The following is a 21,148-nucleotide window of genomic DNA, read 5'->3' on the forward strand; positions in this document are numbered from 1 at the left end:
GGGAGGTGCTAAGGTTTCACCTGCCCGTCAGTCCCCACCCCCCACCTCTCAGAAACGGACTCAGAGCACCGTACCTCCCTCTAATCCTGCCGTCTCTGTGAACGCGTACTGTACACACACACTCAAACGCAAACCCTCCCCTCCAATCCAGCTGTTCCTCTGAACACGTGTACACAGTCAAACACAAGCTGTCCCCAGCCCCCCCGCCAACCCCCCAAGTCTGCCATCTCTGAACATGTACTGGACACACACCCGAACGTAAACTCTCCCCGTCCCTCTCCAACCCAGCCATCTCATGTGCACACACCCAAACACACACACACACACACACCCACACACATATGGAAACTTCCCAGCCGATGCAAATCCATCCATCTTTATGAAGTGACTCCACAGCACTTTTGCCTAAATGCAGATCCACTCGAGCGAAGTCACGTCGCCCCTACACGTCACCAAGGCGATGGGAAGTGGTTTCTATGGCGATGTGACAAGAGGCTTGACCTTGCGAGATGACTTTTCTGCCGCTAGCCATTACTGCACCCAGAGGAGAGAAGAGCATCAGAACCTTCTGTTGATTTTCTGGAAGCTACCATCAAACACTGGTGTTCTGAGGCACTTTTTAAGTAGCACTTCAGTGTGCTCTTATTAAACTGGTCTCTTAACGACTGGCATTCATTAATTTACCTCTGCTGTGCGTGTAAGAGAGAGAGAGAGAGAGAGAGAGGGAGGGAGGGGGGGTGTGTGTGTCTAGGTATCTGTGTTTGTCCCTGGTCCCCGATACAGTCTGTGTGTATGATTGTATGGTCATGTGTCTGTTTTGTGTGTGTGTGTGTGTGTGTGTGTACGCACGCATGTTAGTGCCTGTATGCGTGCGTGCATACGTGTGTGTGCGTGCCTGTGTGTGTGTTAGTGTACAGCTTCTCAGGGTTCTGCCATTAACACGTCAGGTGAGTATTCTGTTAAAATGAGCTACGGGCTCCTGACTCCACCACCGCGTTCCCTGTGTTTAGGACTTTAATTAAACTGTCAGCTGGAATTTAATTTGACGTTTGATTCATTTTGTGTGTGTGTATTTGGTTCCCAGTAGCTGAACGCGTGATACTGGGCTGTTGCTCTGGATCACTGGATCCGTTTCTAATTCCGAGCCTCCTTTGCCAGAAGATTTATGGATTGAAATACGACGCGCTGCCGTAAAAAATAAACGGTGCCAGCGAGAAATGGATTTAGGTCTTCCTCTCCACGGTTTGGGGACAGGAGGAGAGGAGAGCTCGACGCCGCGTCGGTCGCGCTCTCAGGGAGGGGGTTCTCTTCGTCCCGACGGAACCCCGGGCGCCGCGCGGCGCACGTCTTCGCTTAAACGGCGCGACTGCGCGGTGGGTTGCCGAGGTACCGGGCGCGGGCGCGGGCCGCTGAGCACCGCGTTCAGAGCGCTCGCGGGCCGCTGAGCACCGCGTTCAGAGCGCTCGCAGAAGCGGGGCTCTGTGAACGCGCGTAATATTTATCTGTGGTTTGGCACAATGTAGAGGTTCCTGGTCGGGTTTCTCTCTGGGCAGGTGAGTGTGGTAAGAGTACGCCGCTCGCTCATGGCGCACTGTGAAGTGCAGCGCGGCGCTGACACGTGACCGTTTATTTATAAACAGGAAGTGCCTCGCGTGTTCTCTGTGTTCACGCGACGGAGTCACTATGTGTGACAGCAGGGACGTGCCGTGCCTGTGTTGGAAAGTTTGTGTTGTTTTAAACCTTTTGTGCGGTGGCCCTGCTGGAAGTTTTACTGAAGGGTGTTTTGTCCCCCCCGCAGGCTGAAGACCAGTCCTGTCTCGGTCCAGTCTGGTCCCGTCATGCCCCCTGTGGACAAGCCCGGCGGAACTCCAGGTGAGGACGGGCAGCATCGGTAGCGCGGCGGACAGCGCGTGCCGTACTTCTGGGCGTGACATCACGCGAAGCTTCAGAACCGAGCCGCACCGGCCCTGGAGAGACCACTCCTGTTTCGGGGGGGGGGGGAGGAGGGGGGGTGTAAAATCTGTGCCCGGGGGAGCGTTTGGGAGTCCTTCCACAGTCTGCTGACAGGGGCACTCCCAGCGGAATTCAAGCCCCATATGGAAGCCCTTCAGTGTGCCCTGCTCATTTATCCTCTGTGTCCTTTAGTGCTGAAGACATCAGAAATAATTTAACCAAAGCCCCCAAAAAAAGTGAAACTCCTTCAGTTCGGATTCTTTTTAAAAAAACTAATTTTAGTAATCCTGCTAAAATCCAGAAACGGGGGCTTGGTACTGGAGGTCTGTTGGGGGAGTGGGGGGGGGGGGGGGGTGTTGTTCCTGTGGTTTTAAAGCAGCGGGGGATACTTTAATTAGCGTGCTCATTACCGCAGGATCACTGTTTAGCCCGGCTCAGTGTGAGTGGACTGTGACTGCTTCCTCAGCCTCTGGATTTGGGGGTCACATGGAATATCCTATTATGCAAATGTTTAACCATGAGGCCACTTTGATTACTCGGGTCTGCGTTCAAAATTCTTTTTAATCAACAGAAAAGGAGGGAAACACTGGGCGACCGTGTAAAATTGTGTTCAAAAAGTCCTTGGGAGCCTGAATATTAGAGTAAAAATGAATAGATAATAATGCAAATAATTGTCCGGAGAACTCCGCATTAAATAACAAATAATTAGTTGAGGTTTAGTTGTCCCGAGTCAAAGTGTGAAGAAATGGCGGTATGTGCAGAGAGCATCTATTTACCAGGGTGAGGCCTTGCCCTGTGTGTGGAGGGGGGGGGGGGGGGGGTTATTATTTTAGTTGCAATAGATGGATCAGTAGGACGATACATCGACAGACACAGTGCTTTATTGAGAGGCTGTTCGTTTCCACACTGTTACTGTGGCCAGATACAGAACACAGCGGTCTGCCAGAGAAAGCTATAGGCATGTGCTGAAACAGGGCCCAGGTCAGGTGTAGGAGACACAGCGAGGCAAGCCTGGGCTCGTTCCAATCGCTCATTTTATCCGTCCCCGTCGCCTCGATCCTCGCTTGACCCAGAATTCGATCGAGGTCTGCCATCTTTCTAGACATTCAAGCCCGTTAAATGCTCGTTGAAAGAGCTACGAGCGAGGAGGCTCCCGAAGGATGCTTGAGCAAGGAAACCGGAGTGCGTCCTTTGTGGAAGTTTTTTTTATTTTTTCTGGAACGCGTGACGTATAAACGATCGACGTGTCATCAAACTGACGCTTGACTGAACACAGACTTCCCATTTGCCTAATACACGTTTCCTAAATTCCTCTGTCCTCGTGTCCTTTCCTCACATCCTGTCCTTGCTTCCCCTATGGGCGGAGCTAAGGAGTGAGTAAAGGATGCAAGGAGTGAATAAGCATTTGTAATGAGCCCCTTGACCATACTGGAAAGAAGCTCATTGAAATGTGTCTGACCCTGTGTCCCCAGCCAAACCTGCCGCCAAAACTCCGACCCCCGTGTCCGCCCCCTCCTGCCGCCCCCCCTGGGTGACGGACCCCAACTTCGCGGACCGGTACCGGCCGGACAAGACGAGCACGGTGCTGACCCAGCACAGCCAGCCGGCCCAGCCCACGCCCATGCAGAGCCGCAGCTCCATCATGCAGGCCGCCCAGCAGGGGGCGCCAGAGACCGGCCGCACGCCCGTCTGCGCCGCCTGCAGCAAGATCATCAGGTGGGTGTGGCCTCCGCGCTCCTCTCCGCCCTGCTCGCACCCCACTTTCCACCCCCACCTCCACCCCTCCTTGTCTGTTCGAGTTTGACTACCCTGTAGCTTCTCCGGTTGCAATAGTGCTATATAATGCCTTCGCGTTTTCCTGCTCTGGCCGTTCTCTAACCCCGGCCTTGTCGGTGCCTGCCAGGGGCCGCTACCTGGTGGCGCTGGGCCGTTCCTGGCACCCCGAGGAGTTCACCTGCTCGCAGTGCAAGGTGGTGCTGGAGGTGGGCGGCTTCTTCGAGGAACGGGGCTCCATCTTCTGCACCAAGTGCTACGACAGCCGCTACGCCCCCAACTGCGCCAAATGCCGGCGGGTAATCACCGGGGTGAGTCCCGCTCGCTAAAAAAATAAAAATAAATAATAAATTTAAGAAAATCTCATCTCGATCTGAAGACCAATGATCTTTTTAGTGCCAAATCAACATTTTTAAAACCGTAATAAAACCGCTCCCGGGCATTAACATCAATCTGCTTTTATCATGCTTTTGGAATCTGTTTTATCTTCATAACGGCCTTGGATAAGGCGTGCGGTCAGGTATTTTTATGCACGCCGCAGTTTGCCCGCACTTCACTGGGGGCCCGAGTGTGCTGTGTGTGTGTGTGTGTGTGTGTGTCTGTGTCTGTGTCTGTGTCTGTGTGTGTGTGTGTGTGTGTGTGTGTCTGTGTCTGTGTCTGTGTCTGTGTCTGTGTCTGTGTGTGTCTGTGTGTGTCTGTGTGTGTCTGTGTGTGATCATGTGACCGACCGTCTGCACAATGGGCAAGTCGTGATGCGGAGCATGACCAGCGTATGACCTGAAGTTTTGAATGCATCGCTCGCGCGTTGCAAATCCCTGCCGCCAGGGAGGCGCCCAGGAGAGTCGCTGCGTGTAATGCGTTCGGACGAGCCCTCTGGCGTGATGTCAGCACCGCGGAGAGGAATGGTGAAAGATTTCAAGTGCTGACGCTAAAACGAGGAGACAGTGGAGGACTGGGTGTGTGTGTGTGTGTGTGTGTGTGTGTGTGTACACGCGTGTGCGTCATATGTTTCTGCCTGTGTTCTGCAGGAGATCATGCACGCTCTAAAGATGACCTACCACGTCCAGTGCTTCCTGTGTGCGGCCTGTAAGGTGCCCATCAGAAACCAGGCCTTCTACATGGAGGAGGGCGAGCCCTACTGTGAGAGAGGTGAGTCTACATGGACCTTACTGTGAGAGAGGTGAGTCTACATGGACCTTACTGTGAGAGAGGTGAGTCTACATGGACCTTACTGTGAGAGAGGAGAGTCTACATGGACCTTACTGTGAGAGAGGTGAGTCTACATGGACCTTACTGTGAGAGAGGTCAGTCTACATGGACCTTACTGTGAGAGAGGTCAGTCTACATGGACCTTACTGTGAGAGAGGAGAGTCTACATGGACCTTACTGTGAGAGAGGTGAGTCTACATGGACCTTACTGTGAGAGAGGTGAGTCTACATGGACCTTACTGTGAGAGAGGTGAGTCTACATGGACCTTACTGTGAGAGAGGTGAGTCTACATGGACCTTACTGTGAGAGAGGTGAGTCTACATGGACCTTACTGTGAGAGAGGTCAGTCTACATGGACCTTACTGTGAGAGAGGTCAGTCTATATTGAGGAGGCGGGGCCTTACTCTGAGAGAGAGGTGAACAGAGCAACCTAATGATACGTAATGATCTGTAGTAGTGGTGAACAGAGCAGGTTTAGTGAGTAATAGCGATGTGTAGCGGTGGTGAGCAGAGCAGGTTTAGTGAGTAATAGCGATGTGTAGCGGTGGTGAACAGAGCAGGTTTAGTGATTAATAGCGATGTGTAGCGGTGGTGAGCAGAGCAGGTTTAGTGATTAATAGCGATATGTAGCGGTGGTGAACAGAGCAGGTTTAGTGAGTAATAGTGATCTGTAGCGATGGTGAACAGAGCAGGTTTAGTGATTAATAGCGATGTGTAGCGGTGGTGAGCAGAGCAGGTTTAGTGATTAATAGCGATGTGTAGCGGTGGTGAGCAGAGCAGGTTTAGTGATTAATAGCGATGTGTAGCGGTGGTGAGCAGAGCAGGTTTAGTGATTAATAGCGATATGTAGCGGTGGTGAACAGAGCAGGTTTAGTGAGTAATAGTGATCTGTAGCGATGGTGAACAGAGCAGGTTTAGTGATTAATAGCGATGTGTAGCGGTGGTGAGCAGAGCAGGTTTAGTGATTAATAGCGATGTGTAGCGGTGGTGAGCAGAGCAGGTTTAGTGATTAATAGCGATGTGTAGCGGTGGTGAGCAGAGCAGGTTTAGTGATTAATAGAGATCTGTAGTAGTGGTGAACAGAGCAGGTTTAGTGATTAATAGCGATGTGTAGCGGTGGTGAGCAGAGCAGGTTTAGTGATTAATAGCGATGTGTAGCGGTGGTGAATAGAGCAGGTTTAGTGATTAATAGCGATGTGTAGCGGTGGTGAGCAGAGCAGGTTTAGTGATTAATAGCGATGTGTAGCGGTGGTGAGCAGAGCAGGTTTAGTGATTAATAGCGATGTGTAGCGGTGGTGAGCAGAGCAGGTTTAGTGATTAATAGCGATGTGTAGCGGTGGTGAGCAGAGCACGTTTAGTGATTAATAGCGATGTGTAGCGGTGGTGAGCAGAGCAGGTTTAGTGATTAATAGCGATGTGTAGCGGTGGTGAGCAGAGCAGGTTTAGTGATTAATAGCGATGTGTAGCGGTGGTGAGCAGAGCAGGTTTAGTGATTAATAGCGATGTGTAGCGGTGGTGAGCAGAGCAGGTTTAGTGATTAATAGCGATGTGTAGCGGTGGTGAGCAGAGCAGGTTTAGTGATTAATAGCGATGTGTAGCGGTGGTCAGCAGAGCAGGTTTAGTGATTAATAGCGATGTGTAGCGGTGGTGAGCAGAGCAGGTTTAGTGATTAATAGCGATGTGTAGCGGTGGTGAGCAGAGCAGGTTTAGTGATTAATAGCGATGTGTAGCGGTGGTGAGCAGAGCAGGTTTAGTGATTAATAGCGATGTGTAGCGGTGGTGAGCAGAGCAGGTTTAGTGATTAATAGCGATGTGTAGCGGTGGTGAGCAGAGCAGGTTTAGTGATTAATAGCGATGTGTAGCGGTGGTGAGCAGAGCAGGTTTAGTGATTAATAGCGATGTGTAGCGGTGGTGAATAGAGCAGGTTTAGTGATTAATAGCGATGTGTAGCGGTGGTGAGCAGAGCAGGTTTAGTGATTAATAGCGATGTGTAGCGGTGGTGAGCAGAGCAGGTTTAGTGAGTAATAGCGATGTGTAGCGGTGGTGAGCAGAGCAGGTTTAGTGATTAATAGTGATTCTATTTTGATGAAAAGCCCACAGCGGCAGCATCTTTAAAAAGGGCCTTTATTGTGGACGGGGCTCTTAAATCACGGGGCCTAAGTGCGGCCGCACAGCCCGTCACTCCCACACCAGCGAAGCCCATTTAATCTGCGCTGTTTGTTTTAAGAGCAATTTCTGTTAGTGTCGTCTGCGTCCCATCCATCTCCCCCCCCCTTTCCTCATTATTAATCGTTCCTGTCCTTTTTTAGGCCGGGACGCTGCTCACGCCGGCCCCCTCCGTCCTCTCCGTTCTCACCCCTTTCCTCTCTCTCTCTCTCTCTCTCTCTCTTTGCAGACTACGAGAAGATGTTCGGCACTAAATGTCACGGCTGTGACTTCAAGATTGATGCGGGCGACCGTTTCCTCGAAGCGCTGGGCTACAGCTGGCACGACTCCTGCTTCGTCTGCGCGGTAAGTCATTTTGATTCATCGCGCGTCCGTCACCCGCCCCCCCGCCGCCCCCCCCCCCTCCTCCGCCCCCGGCTGCCTGCTCCTTTACAAACGCTCGAAAATATCGCCTCTGACTTTTGCCCTTGGACGTATATTTTCCGCACCCCGGGAGCGCCACCGCGGGCTGAATAAAGCCGCCGGCGTCCCGTTCCGGTTGGCGGGGTACAAAGCGGGGCCCGCGGGCGGAGCCGGCCGAGCCCCTCCCCCCCGCCGTATCGATCGCCGGTCTCAAAAACGCGCGTTTACCCCTATCCCTCCTTCCATCTTTACAGGTCTGCCAGATGAACCTAGAAGGGAAGACCTTTTACTCCAAGAAGGACAAACCTTTGTGCAAGGGCCACGCCTTCACTCCCCTGTGAGGGTCGGGAGAGGGGGGGTGGGCGTGAGGGCGGAAAGGAGGGGGAGGGATCGCCAAAACAGACCTAAACCGCCACCCCCGACCACTGCCAGAACCCACGCCCCCTTCACCCCCTTGAGCCCCCGCCCGACGTCCTCCTCCGGCCCCTGTCCGCGGTCTCTGTGACTTCCTGTTTCCTGTTTACCGCCAGCATCCCTGACCCACGCGGACTGAGAGCGTGCAGATTCCGCTCTGCGCCAGACTGCTTGGTTTCCCGCAGGTGATGCTGACTGATGATTACGATGATGAAGGTGTTAGGACCGTTTCGCTGGGCTCTGTTGCTCACCTGCTTCTCGCAGCAGGGGGGGAGATTTAAATCCTTTGCTCTATGCATCACCCATGTCACTAATTTCTCACACAGACACACACACCCTGCCGTGTCAGTTGGGGCGCGAGTGTGACTGTGTAATGCTTGCTCTTCTGCAGTACCTTTTCAGCAGGGGACCTGGATGCCCTGATTTCCCATAACGTTTTCCTTTTAGAAAAGCCCGGAATGACATTCCTCCCCGGTCGGGGGTGAGAATGTATAAAACGTCTGCCCTCTCAGACAAAAACATTTTAAAACGGAAAAGCTATCGATTAGCACTTTAGGAAGCAGCCGGTCATAAAGTGCAAAAAAAAAATAAGCCCTTTTCAAAACGTAATCTTTTCCAAACTGCGACCAGTCATCTTGGTCAAATCCCGGCTCGGCTTGTGAGTGTGTGGCCAAGATTGGTGCTGCTGTAATGGGGGACCTTTTGAGGGGAGGGTGCTTTCTGTGCGGTGGACAGGAGGCTGTGAGGTTCATTTAATGGAGGCTTATTAAAACCTACCTTTCAACTGCTGCACTGTTTGTCTCACCAGTAAAGGTGAGATGGTGTGCCCATTTAAAGAAAAAGTCCAAAAATCACTGCAATCACGGATAATTCCCTTCTGATTCGGTTCGATCTGGGCCAGCTTCTACCTTTGAGATATATCATTATAAATAAAATGAGTGGAAGTTAAGACCCATCTTAAGACGAGTTGAGACCTATCATGTCATCCACTCTGTTACAGTTGGCATAAGTTGATGCCACAGTGTTCAATGATGCCAAGTAAAAATGAAATCGTAGGAGTGTGATCATGATTCAGATTGACACTGATGTTAATTAGGCCAAACGATACATATGCAAATTGGGTTCAATGGTGAGCCCCAGGGTCCTGATCCAAACCCAGTGGTGCCGGTGCTGACCGTAGACCGCAGCTACATAAGGCAGCACATAATTGGCTGTATCATCACCAAGGGAGGGAAGGTTTCATTTTCGGGTAACAACGTCTATCCGTCCCTCATTAGCAATGGCTGCGCAGCTCGGCTGGCAGACCTGAGACTGTGGCTAGCTACGGGCAACTGGCTAGCGTCCATCTCTCAGGATTGGAGGACGTTGCAAAGGTGGGACTGCCCATTAACTTATGAAATTATTCCAGGCTGGGGAATAATAGTTGTGGAAAAATGGAGAACTTCTAGATGATGGGTAGATTTTGGCCTTCATTTCAGACCCAACAACCTCCTGCTCAAAAACCCAGAGTACCAGCCTTGAAAACACCTACATGTACAAACCCAAGCAAGGATGTCTGAAGGCTTAAAAAGCAGCATAGTTTCTCAATTTCTGTTTATCATGAAACAGGGTAAGGTAGTGCAGCACTGATGGTAACTGGTAAAAGGCTATCACAGGGATCACAAGAACTGCCATTTTGGATGTAGGCTAAGCAACGTGCTATGTAAGTGTTAGTGCTATGTAAGGAAAGTTGGGCTAAAATCCACCAGTGTTCAATACAGTAAGGCAGATCATATCAGAACCAGTTCAGAATTTTGGGGGAAGTACTTTTGACTCCCCCCCCCCCCCCACTGAAATTTTTGTGGTTGGGCCTATGTGCAAAATGTTAATCCTGCTCTCTGGAAAGACAGCCAGACTAAGGCGGACACTCACGGTTAATATTAATTTGCGGTCCCCGAACGTTTGAAACCCCTGGAAGGAGGCAGGATCGGCCGAAAACCAAAAAATAAAAAATGAATAAGTACAGTATCTTTGGAGCGCTCGCTCTTGTATTTTAAATGGATTCCTGAGGCGATCTCGGGGAAGAAACGGCGCGAGTGATCTTGGCGTGTGTTTACAGCCGAGTTTTCTGAAGATGGAGGAAGCGAAGCCCTTGGCGGTGGCGGCGGCGGCATTCGCGGCCAGGAAAGGTCAGCCCGTGTTTGTGTTCGTATGTGGTACCCGACGCCCGTGAGGTGGACTCCAGCCGAATTAATAATTAGGCTGCCTGGGACGCAAGTCCGTGCTGGGTAAACCCCTGCCGTGAGTCCGTGCTGGGTTAAACCCCTGCCGTGAGTCTGTGCTGGGTTAAACCCCTGCCGTGAGTCTGTGCTGGGTTAAACCCCTGCCGTGAGTCCGTGCTGGGTTAAACCCCTGCCATGAGTCTGTGCTGGGTAAACCCCTGCCGTGAGTCCGTGCTGGGTTAAACCCCTGCCATGAGTCTGTGCTGGGTAAACCCCTGCCGTGAGTCCGTGCTGGGTTAAACCCCTGCCATGAGTCTGTGCTGGGTAAACCCCTGCCGTGAGTCCGTGCTGGGTAAACCCCTGCCATGAGTCCGTGCTGGGTAAACCCCTGCCGTGAGTCCGTGCTGGGTTAAACCCCTGCCGTGAGTCCGTGTTGGGTTAAACCCCTGCCGTGAGTCCGTGCTGGGTTAAACCGCTGCCGTGAGTCCGTGCTGGGTAAACCCCTGCCGTGAGTCCGTGCTGGGTTAAACCCCTGCCGTGAGTCCGTGCTGGGTTAAACCCCTGCCGTGAGTCCGTGCTGGGTTAAACCCCTGCCGTGAGTCCGTGCTGGGTTAAACCGCTGCCATGAGTCCGTGCTGGGTTAAACCCCTGCCGTGAGTCCGTGCGGGAGTATGCATCCACTTATCGCGGTGCTGCGGGTTGGCCGAGCTCAGTCTGGGTTTGAACGCCAAATGTATCCGGACACGGGGTGGGTGAAAGCTATAGATCTAGCCTGGCCCTATGTCCTCACACCTTATACTCCACCAAATAGACTCTCTCTCTCTCTCTTCGTGTTATTTGTTTGCTATGTATTGAATTGTCTCTTATCAAGTGGCCTTTTAAACTTTATAAATATACAGCTTGGTACACAAGAAAAATACTGTATCCTTTGTACATGCTTAGAAAAGTTTTTTTTTTTAAACAAAATATAAAAAATGTGATGCAAATGGCATTGTTTAGTATAATATGGTCAATAAAATCATGTATTTTAAATCTTGTGTCATACCGTTCTGTTTTGTGTCATGCAGGAATAGATGTTTGGTAGTATCCCTGTGACTTCACACCCTTTGACTCGAAAAAAAAAGACTAGTTTAAATAATTTTAGCTTCGTTACAAGGGTCAAATTATATCTGGAATGGACATGGATTTAGTTTTGGATTTCTTAATGGCATTTAGCCTTCAGCTCCAATATTAACACAATTAAATCATGCACTGCCTTTATAGTATTTTATTTAATTATTTTTTCAAGACAAAAGTTACCTCGAGATGTACTTTGGCCTCGATGTATAAAATGGTAATGGATATCTTGAGCTGAGAGGTGACAGCGCGAGTCCATTCGCCGGAACCGCAAATCTCCAAACCAGGAAATAAATCGCAAGGCTTTTTTTATCAGAAGCCTAACGAATAGGATATACCCACGTCCATAATGTCCATAATGATTCAACTGGTCAAAGGCATGTCTGACTCTCGAGATAAGTGCCTGAAATGGAGACAGGCCGGCAAGTGCTTAACGCCTTGACTGAGCATTTCTCAAGCATCCGCTGCATCATGAATCCGTCCATCTAGCTTTTAGACGCAGACTTAAGTAAATAATTTGTTATCACAAATACATAACGGACATCTGTTTTCAAAGCAAACAAATCAGCCCATGTTTTAACAATATATAATTTATTTACATCCATTTCAGGTTGAATTACTATACATACCTTTCTGAAATTTTCATATATATATACATAAGGCCAAGTAAATACTTGAATGCACTTAGAAACGAATTTTCAAAATTCTACCCACAAATTCATATTTGTCCAAAAAGTACAGAAAACCTCCCTTGACGGTTTTCCACTTGCACGAAACTTTTGACGACATGTAATTTACACTGACAGAAGAAAATAAAAACGAAAAAAACTATACAAACGATACAATTGCATAAGCGCTGTGGCAGATAAATACAGCATTTTCGACTTACAGAAAGGCAAGGAAAAATTCCGAATTAAGAGAACATTCACAAATACATAATTCCAGTATTCTCAGTATTTTTCTAAAAAAAATGTGGCGGGGGGGGGGGGGGGGGGGTAAAAATAAAGGACACACAACACATAACGGCTATGAATAAGACTGAGAAAATGTACTGTCATTGAAATAAATTGGCTTTTCAGTCCAGATGGGTGACGTAATAGCTGAAATCCTTGGTAGCTGTGCGTCCACGCCATGAAAGAGTCTACCAACTGGTTCTCGTGCTGTGGAGGATGTGCCGTACATGGAAAGCACCATCCGGCAGTTTAATAACAGGTAGTGAGGAAAGATTGCACCACGAAATAAGTTACTTAGCCGTGTGTGCCACCGTACGCGTAGAGAGCTTTGATTTTCAAAGTGGAAATGCACAGAAGCATGTGTGTTCCGAAGCATGTTATGGAAAAGCCAGAGGTCCACCTTACTAAAACAAAACTCATAATGCTGCTTCACGCTGTACAGTGGTTCTGTATCAGTATGTATGAGCGTGACCGCGCATTTCTATCATACCGTTTTTTAAGCATCTGCATTCATCTATGGCTTAAGCAACTCACTGGGCAGGAGTAGAACAGACCTTTTATACATTACTCCCTTTCACCCTTTTCGTGTGTGGTATCATTCGATGCTGATTGATCTTCAAAATGTCTGGTAACCATGTATGATATTGATACATGTATGTATGTACAGCCTTAGTACATAATTTAAAAAAATGAGTACAAGCGTCCGGCAGAACAGTCTAAACCCTTAACACAGCATAAATAATCCATAAAACGGTATATCTCCAATGAACAGTAGGCAAATACTTCACATGTTATGCGTTGACAAACACTGCGCCAGATATATTTTTTTGGTTACAACTTTCCATATTAAAATATCATTTACATTTCTTTACAAAGATTGACTTATTAAACGTTTGTATTACTGGTTAAATGCTGGGTAAGATAGTGCTCTCATGACGTCTGAGGTTTATTGTAAAAAAAATATGAAGGGAGAACTGTTGTTTGATTGACATGACTAGTGACGCGTTTGTGTAAAGATGGGCTATGCAGCTGGTAGGCGCAGCATAAAGGTACAAGACATTTATCTGTCTTGTTTTGAAATGCAGAAAACGATACCCCTATACCAGACTACCAAAGATAATCTTAAAAATGAGCTCAAATGTAATTTCATAAAACTTTGGTTACCAACAATTGCTCATAAATGTACTGCGTTAGTGTCTTACTAATTTAGAAAAAAACTGTTATTTACAAAGCTCCTTAGAAGAAAGTCTTGCATTTCCACATGGCAAAGTAGTTACCAGGAGGGTGTTTAAAACCTGCATGAAGTGAAAGGCTACGCGATTCTTGCGGTTTTCTGCTGCTGGCTATCTATTCCCACGGAGACTCCGAGATTTACAGCTACACGCGCCGTAAACACTTTGGGGGTAGTCAATGAAAACAAACTTTAAATAAATCATATAAAAAATTAATAAACTATCGACCCGTGTTGTTTTGCTCAATGTGATTCACGTTTGTTTGCAGGAAATTACTTCATCCATTCACAGGAATCCAGATTCCATTATATGACCCTTGAAACTTTGTTAAACCCCCAAAAGCCATTAACGTTATATGGCGCAATGCACAAGCAAACCGAAAACTCAGATAACTGGTAATTACAGTACTCAATAACATAAAAACAAAAGCTTTAAATGGCTTTACCCATTTGTATAGGGAAAACTATTTTAATGCCGCACATTGTCATCCTGAACTCCTCTCCTCTTCCACATTCAAGAAACCGGACAATCATTTTACACAAACCACCGAGCCAAAGACAAGCGAATCCTAATCTAAAGCAAACCACGTTGACAAAGAAAGAAGCTGTTCTTAACATAACGTGACGATATAAAGCCACCGTGAACATAATTTTCTTTGCTTTCTCCTCTTTTCACCAGATGCGTTAAACACGACAAATTTACACGCACTGAACGTGTTCGCGTGTGCACACAGATAGAGAAATTGTCATATCTACTTTTACACGATAGCAATACAATTTACGCACTCGGAACTCACTAAGGCGCGGTGAAGAAAAATAGTTCAGGGTTACAGTGAAGTTGGGAAATGGCCTGCTCTCCTGCGAGATGGTTCCTTACTTAAATCAAGATAATATCAGTGTTGTCTGTTCGGGGCAGAGGCGATCTGTGACGCGATCGCGACAAATGAGGTCAGCCACTATAAATTTTTATAGCGGTCTTTAAAAATAGTCAGTGCCATCACATAAAGAGCAAAACTTTGCGAACTTGAAAATTACATTGGGTGGCGATTGAGCCTGGCGACGTAGAGGAAAAAGGAAAATAACTGGGCCTGGACGAACAGGAAAGAATTTGCAGTCCACAATACAACCTGTATTGCCTTGCCACCACTGTGACCACGCTGTGCATGTACTGCTACACGTGTGACAGTTTTTGTGGGTCAGACGCTATTCTTTGTCTGGCTTTCGGATTACACTGCTGGGGACTACAGGTCTGAGTAATACAAATTATCCAAACTATGCTGTTGGTGCAGGACCAAAAAAAAAAAAAAAAGAACAACACTGAAAATAAGGAATTTATGTCCACACGATGCTTGCGTACATATGTGTATGTGATATGTTTTACAATGTGCACACACAGGCAATGTTTCCATCGAAAATGTTCCAAACAAAGTCCTTGTGGACTGAAACGTCAAACGTGCACGCGATTCCCCCCCCACCTTGTTCTATTACAGCATGCCTGCCCCCACCCTCTAATAAAATATAATAGAGTAGCTTTCACAACTGCTAGATTTTAACTGTGAAACAGGCCTTTGAACAAGTGCCTTTGCTACCCACTACACGCGAGACTCGTATGCACCGACCATGCAGGGTGAGGGAAGCCAGCACCTGTCTGTCTGTTTGTTTGTCTCCATTCTCACATCTGCTGGCGGGCATTCATCACTGCGACCTGAAACAGACAGACAGGGCTTACTGTAAGGACACAACCGCGCTGTCTTTCTCTGTCGTAACGAATGAGTTCGCCTTCAAAGGTGCGGCTTTGTGAGAAATTTGCCGGCGGAAATAAACCTGCCATCAGCCGCCTCCCAATTACGTGAGGACTATCGCTCATGATCCACTGTTATTGTTGCTTCTGTTTCTCTCTGAATTATTAATAATGAAGGCTTAAGACCAGAATCTCAAATCCTTCCAACATTTGGCTGCATCCACAGTTCCAACTGTACGGTGTCCCCACAGAAATAATGCAATAAGAAAGAAATTCATATTCAGAAGTGTGTTATGCTGCATAATATTAGCATTTGAATGTTTGGTGGACACCCTCCAGCCAAAGAGCTACATTAGAAACAAAGTAAATTTTAATATAGAAAAACAAGCAATGGTACATTTGGTAGCATTGCATCTGAAATTAAAAATGACTTGCTGCTATAATCGATTCAAAATAACCTCATTACATTACATCCTAGAAGTCATTTCTCATGTTCTCCTTGAGAAAACTTTTAAGAATAAAGGAGGACAGAATTACATATTTTATTATGAAAAATATTATAATACATATTACTGAAACATTGTAAAAGATATTAAACGTTCAATGACAAATAAACCACTGAAACTGCGGGTTATTTATGTATTTCTGTAAAACTGAAATTAACCAGCACCGAGGAGATGAGACTCGCCTTCATTCGTTTGTGTGGGCAGGAAAGAGAATTAAAAAGGGATTTTCAAATAGTTGTTCAGAAGACTTTTAAGTAAGTCCAGTAATTAGGCTTGTCCCCCTCGCGCCCCCAAAATGTAACACTGCTTTCATTGTCACAGGGTTCCCAAATTGGAAGTCACACAGGCTGCTGCAGTGAGCATGTGACACACATACCAGACTGGATAAAGCTTTTAGAAAGGCAGGGGCATTTCACAGATTCTCAGATTAGCGTGCCCGTGCACTCGGTCTGGCTCCAGAGCCGTAATGGCTGCTTATCTGGGGCCAGTTGCCCAAGGCGGCCGAGTTTAAACAGAGTCAGACCTGGACTCCGACTCAAAGGCCAGAGGCCTGCATGTACTGTAGGCAGCATGACGTTTTTGTCATTTGTGACTAAATACTAATACCTGTACTTAATTCTGAGGCAACGTCAAGGACGAATATTGACTGAATGCAGGCCTATGGATTCATATGGCCTGCAAAAAATTTGTAGAGTGATGCAGTTGCTTCTGTCTGGACTCATTACAATAGCTACAAGACCCGAGGGTTCAGCTGCAACACAGCTGCTTAGAGCCCTACAGACATGTTTACTGTGATTCTTAGGAGAAATCCATGCACAGAGTGACAAGGACAGTGTGTGCATTCATATACAACCACAGGCACCACCAGGGAGTTTGGGCCCCATGAAAAGACCTCACTCAGGCCAGAAAATTCAATGTTCTTATATTTCCCTGTCAGTCAGGGCCCATGGAATCGTCCTGCATTACCCTAGCTAGTGTGGAAAAAACCCAGAGCAGGGCTCCTCAACCCTGGCATTGGAGAGCCAACTTTTCTGGTTTTTGTTTTCACATTAAAAACCAGTACGCAATTTAGACCTAATTAACCAGGTGAGGTAACTTAATAATCACCTGCTTTAACTGATCACTTAAGAGCTGAGTAACAATGAAAATGAGCAGATCGCCTGGCTCTGTATAGCCAGGTTTGGGGACCCTTGCTCCAAATGACTGCAGGGTCCACTGCAATCTGTGAAATGCCCCCCCCCCCCCCCCCTCCCCTGGGTTTATTAGTCATGGGGGTGGAGGGAGTGGGAGTGATATTCAACCGATACACTTACTTTTTTGGTAAAAGACAGAACAAATGTATAAAAAAAGAAAAAAAGCTTGGCCGAGTCGTGTGTCTCACTCTCTCCCTCCCCTACATACATTCCCCCCCCAACACTCCTCCTGCCCCCGTGCTCTTGATTAAAAACACCTCGCTGACAGAGTTACCACAGGTGTCTCCCAGACATGGGCTCCGCTTAGGGGTTTCGTGTGAGTTATTTCGAGGTCAGGGGGCGGGGGTGGGGAAAGTCGAACCCTGTACTTGATTTCTTCTCCTCCTCCTCATCCCGTTGGTGAGTTTGCCGTCCGGGCTCCTTCGTCTTCCTCTCCGAGCGGGAGGGGGGTTAGCACTCCCCGTCCGTCACCAGGAAGATCATGGCTTCCTGCTTGCCGATCTCGGCCATGACGGCCGCCAGCTGGTTGAGATTTCCGCTGTGGAAATGCTGCGCTTCCCACAAGTCCAGGATCACTGAGGTGGGGCTGGCTTTGGACGCAAAGAAACTGAGGTGCCTGGGAAAGGAAGAGAGACCAACACGAAGCCGCTGTCAGCACTGTTGAATGGGCCACTCTCACTGGGTGCGATGCATAAATGGTTTGTAGTGCACTGATTGGATGGATATCATGTTCATGTGTGATTATCTGATTGGAGGTGATGTTCAGATCATATGTGACGCTCTGATTAGATGTGATGTTCAGATTAGACGCAACATTTATTGGATTGACATTCAGATTTTATGCGATGCCCTGATTGGATACGACCTTCAGATTGTATATGATGCTCAGATTGGATGTGACTTTCAGATTGTATGTGACTTTAAGACTGTAGGCGATGCTCTGATTGGATTTGGCTTTCAGATTGTACGCAATGCTCTGACTGGATGTGATGTTCAGATTACATGTGATGTTCAGATTGGTCCCTTTGGTCCGGATGTGCTGGGGAGCACTGGAGCGGAACGTGTAATGTTTTTGGGACCGGGGCTCTTCCTAATGGGTTTTCCCTGTTCTTTAAATGTCTCAGGCTTTTAGCACCATCACTCATCACACAGAAACTGAAGGACCAGGGGAAGCCAGAACAAAACAAGCTTTCCATTTTCATACACACTAAGGAAGAGGGGTTTCTACTTTTTTTTTTTTCACTTTTTCGTGAAAGTGTTTGCTTTTGCACCTGCAAACCGGAGGTAAAAAGAGAGCTTGGTGATTTCTGATATCTTGTCTGAACAGTGACTGAAACCAGCCCAAATCTGTGAAGAGCACCTCTGGGCAATGTGAACACATTCTGGGGGGGGGGGGGGGGGGGGTCATTTATGGGGCAGTATCTCCTCTCCTCTGTGTGGGATGGTGGGAGTTTTTGTCTGGCTGCATAACCATCCATATATGTCTACGTCCCCCACAAAGCAAAGCCATTCAGATCTGCAAGAGCAGCCGTTGAAAACGTTTCGCTCATTGGTTGGTATATATATTGCATATATAGTAAGGTCCATAATGTTAGGGACAAAGACTTTCTTTCCTGGATTTGTTTTCCTTGGCTAAGCAGACTCTTTGTGATTTCTGAGCTCAGGAAGAAATATGTTTTTATGTCTCTCTCTCTCTCTCTCTATATATATATATATATATATAGGGGTGGATTAAGTTCAGGTCAGCTGACATTTTTCATACATCTCAGCGAGGAAGTATTTTATGGGGTGCAAGGTGGACACAAACTGTCAGCATCCCGCTAGATAAAGACAAGGCCGTCAAAATGCTGAGTCCACACCATCTGCTTCTTGAACGCGCCTGACATCAGGTTTCTGCTCTACTCTAACCCCGTCCTTTATTACAAATCATCTGGCCCGGTTTAGGCTGGTGTAAAACAGTGGCTGTCATGGAACGGAACAGAAAACATCTCTCTTATTATTATAAAACAATAACAATAAACCTGGCCTGAGAGAATATGGCTGAGAGAAATGGTGAATGGTGATTAAAAGAAAGGACATTAAAGCCCCGTTCACACGGGAGATTTTTTTTTTTTTATGTACGGAAAAGCAATGCAGGCGGTGAGTTTAATCGGTGAAACTTGAGCCGGAATTGTCCTTAGAATTCCCCTCTCTGGTGGAGCAGCCGGCTTGCGGAGATAGCACTCCCACAGGATAACATTTAAATCCTTAGCCAGCTTAATTATTCAAACCCTGTACTCGAGCTGATATGTCCTTGAGGCCAGAGGCTTAGAATCCCACCGTGTCTCTCTCTGTGTAGGCTGGGGATAGGATTTTAAGCATAACTTAATAGGAGCCCTACATTTACCTGTTGGCACATTGGGCTTCTTGCATAATGTCACAGTTGAATTGCATCCATAAAGCTCTTTTCCCCATTAGTTTATTTATTTATTTATTTGTTCATTTATTTATTAAAGTTGAATAAATGTTATTAACTTGGAAAAAGGAACTTCACAGCAGATACTGAAGACGGCTAATTGCACCTGCCCAGCACCAAAAAAAAAAAAATCATATATAACTGGACTGTGTGTGTAATTGGACAAACTGAATCTAAGCCTTTAATTTCACAGTTTAATTGGAATATAATTAAACCTTTATTAAATCAAAACAGTGACAAATCTTGAAAACAGTAATTTATTTATTTTGTTGGCGTTTCTTTTGAGCTGCGCTCTCATCTCATCCACCACCTGGAATGATCAATTAGGCTACACGCGGAGTATAGAGATTCAGAGATTTGTGTCGGTGAAATCTCAGAGATTTGTGTGTTGTCAGATGAGCACCCCCGATCATTTTCATGAGTTGACACCTATGTATGTAGCTAGCTACTTAGCTAGAGGTGCTCCGGAAACAGAAACCTGTTTTTTGGTATAGAGATGCTAACTCTCAGTAGGGGCAATGAGGTGGGTGGGCGAGGAGGGGGGGAGGGCAGTTGAAGGAGGGGCAGAAGCTGATCTGAGGGTGAGGCTCACCTGTCTAGCTGGAGTCTCTGCGCCAGCAGTCTCCAGTCGGCTCCGTGAGGACAGGGCGTGTCCAGGCTGCTACAGATCTTCTGTCGGATCAGATATGGAATCTGGAACGCGCTGGGGCCCGCCAGAGCGGGGGCGCTGTTGTCCATCATCAAGAAGTCGGCGTCCATCGGCCTGGTGTCCTGTTCAGGGCACAGTGTCAGTCAGAGTCAGCGGCCAATCAGGTTCTGTCTGTGAATAACCAAGAGAGCGATTAGCCAATCGGCTCCTCTCTGAAGCTGTGAGGATGTGCACACTGTGGTCAGGATCCGTTGACAGTGAATATAGCCTGTAAAGTCAAACAGCATTAGTTTAAAGATAAGAAAAACCACTGGGTTCTGAAAGTGAGTTGCTGTGAAATAATACAGACACTATATATAAAACTAGAATTGCACTCAAAACCCTAACCTTATTTCATATTAATATACTTGCTCCAGCTGAAATGTATAAATAAAGACTATGTAATTTATACATTTATATCCACTTTGATAATAGTATATATAATAGAACTTATACCAGTTCCTTTTCCATTTTCCAACAGTTACACCAGAGAATTATTTTCTTCAGCAAAAGCACATTTTTCTTGCACATTTCAATGTCTAGTGTTGTATATTCAATATTATGTGTTGTGTGCATTTGTATTTGTGTAGATTGTATATCTGTATGTTTTTATTTGTAACCTGCCAAGGGACCGCAGAAGAAAATTAGCTCAAAGCTAAATCTGGTACAATACATCAACTGGTAACATTTATGTGTAATATTGCACATGGTCCCTAATAAATAAACAAAACAAAAAAATGTGTCAATTCATTCCTTGCAAGAACTATCTGTCTGTAAAAGTCACTGCGTTGTTTCTGAAAGTTTCACTGATTGGTTAAATGTGTCACACTGTGGGATGCACTCCACCAGAGACACCACTATTGTTTAAGATTATTTTCACAGATACAGTTATACATATTTTAGTTTTCATAGTGGCGTGACCAGGAGTACAATCCTCATAATTTATTGACCTCTGTTTAATGAGAACGGTGAGGTGAGGACTCGCTTCTTTCTTTACAGAGGTTACCTGGGAAACAAGACAGGTAGGCTGGGAAAAGGAATGTGTGGCCAATCAACTGTAAGGAGGGTGATAAGGTTGCCAGATTGAGAGCGAACCAGAATTTGATGATGAATTGGGTTATTCCATAAATAAGTGCCATGCAATCG

At 47.0% G+C, this 21,148-nt stretch overlaps 2 protein-coding genes across 8 annotated transcripts in view; one reads left to right on the plus strand and one right to left on the minus strand.

The window, feature by feature from the left end:
• The window catches only part of pdlim7 (PDZ and LIM domain 7), a 46,980-nt gene extending 37,237 nt beyond the window's left edge, over positions 1-9,743 (plus strand). The window contains exons 8-13 of the mRNA XM_035408308.1: positions 1,799-1,872; positions 3,426-3,669; positions 3,857-4,037; positions 4,755-4,875; positions 7,332-7,447; positions 7,759-9,743. Coding sequence (XP_035264199.1) covers positions 1,799-1,872; positions 3,426-3,669; positions 3,857-4,037; positions 4,755-4,875; positions 7,332-7,447; positions 7,759-7,845 — 823 coding nt within the window. The 3' untranslated portion in view covers positions 7,846-9,743. The remainder of the gene's footprint in view (positions 1-1,798; positions 1,873-3,425; positions 3,670-3,856; positions 4,038-4,754; positions 4,876-7,331; positions 7,448-7,758) is intronic.
• A 2,066-nt stretch (positions 9,744-11,809) lies between these two features.
• Positions 11,810-21,148, minus strand: part of unc5a (unc-5 netrin receptor A) — a 189,345-nt gene continuing 180,006 nt past the window's right edge. For all 7 annotated transcript variants that reach the window (XM_035410508.1, XM_035410510.1, XM_035410512.1 and 4 more), the window contains 2 exons: positions 19,907-20,085; positions 11,810-17,475 (listed from right to left, as the gene is read on the minus strand). In XM_035410508.1, coding sequence (XP_035266399.1) covers positions 17,310-17,475; positions 19,907-20,085 — 345 coding nt within the window. In that variant the 3' untranslated portion in view covers positions 11,810-17,309. The remainder of the gene's footprint in view (positions 17,476-19,906; positions 20,086-21,148) is intronic.

This window comes from Anguilla anguilla, chromosome 3 (assembly GCF_013347855.1).
Source record: "Anguilla anguilla isolate fAngAng1 chromosome 3, fAngAng1.pri, whole genome shotgun sequence".
Taxonomy (NCBI): Eukaryota; Metazoa; Chordata; class Actinopteri; order Anguilliformes; family Anguillidae; genus Anguilla; species Anguilla anguilla.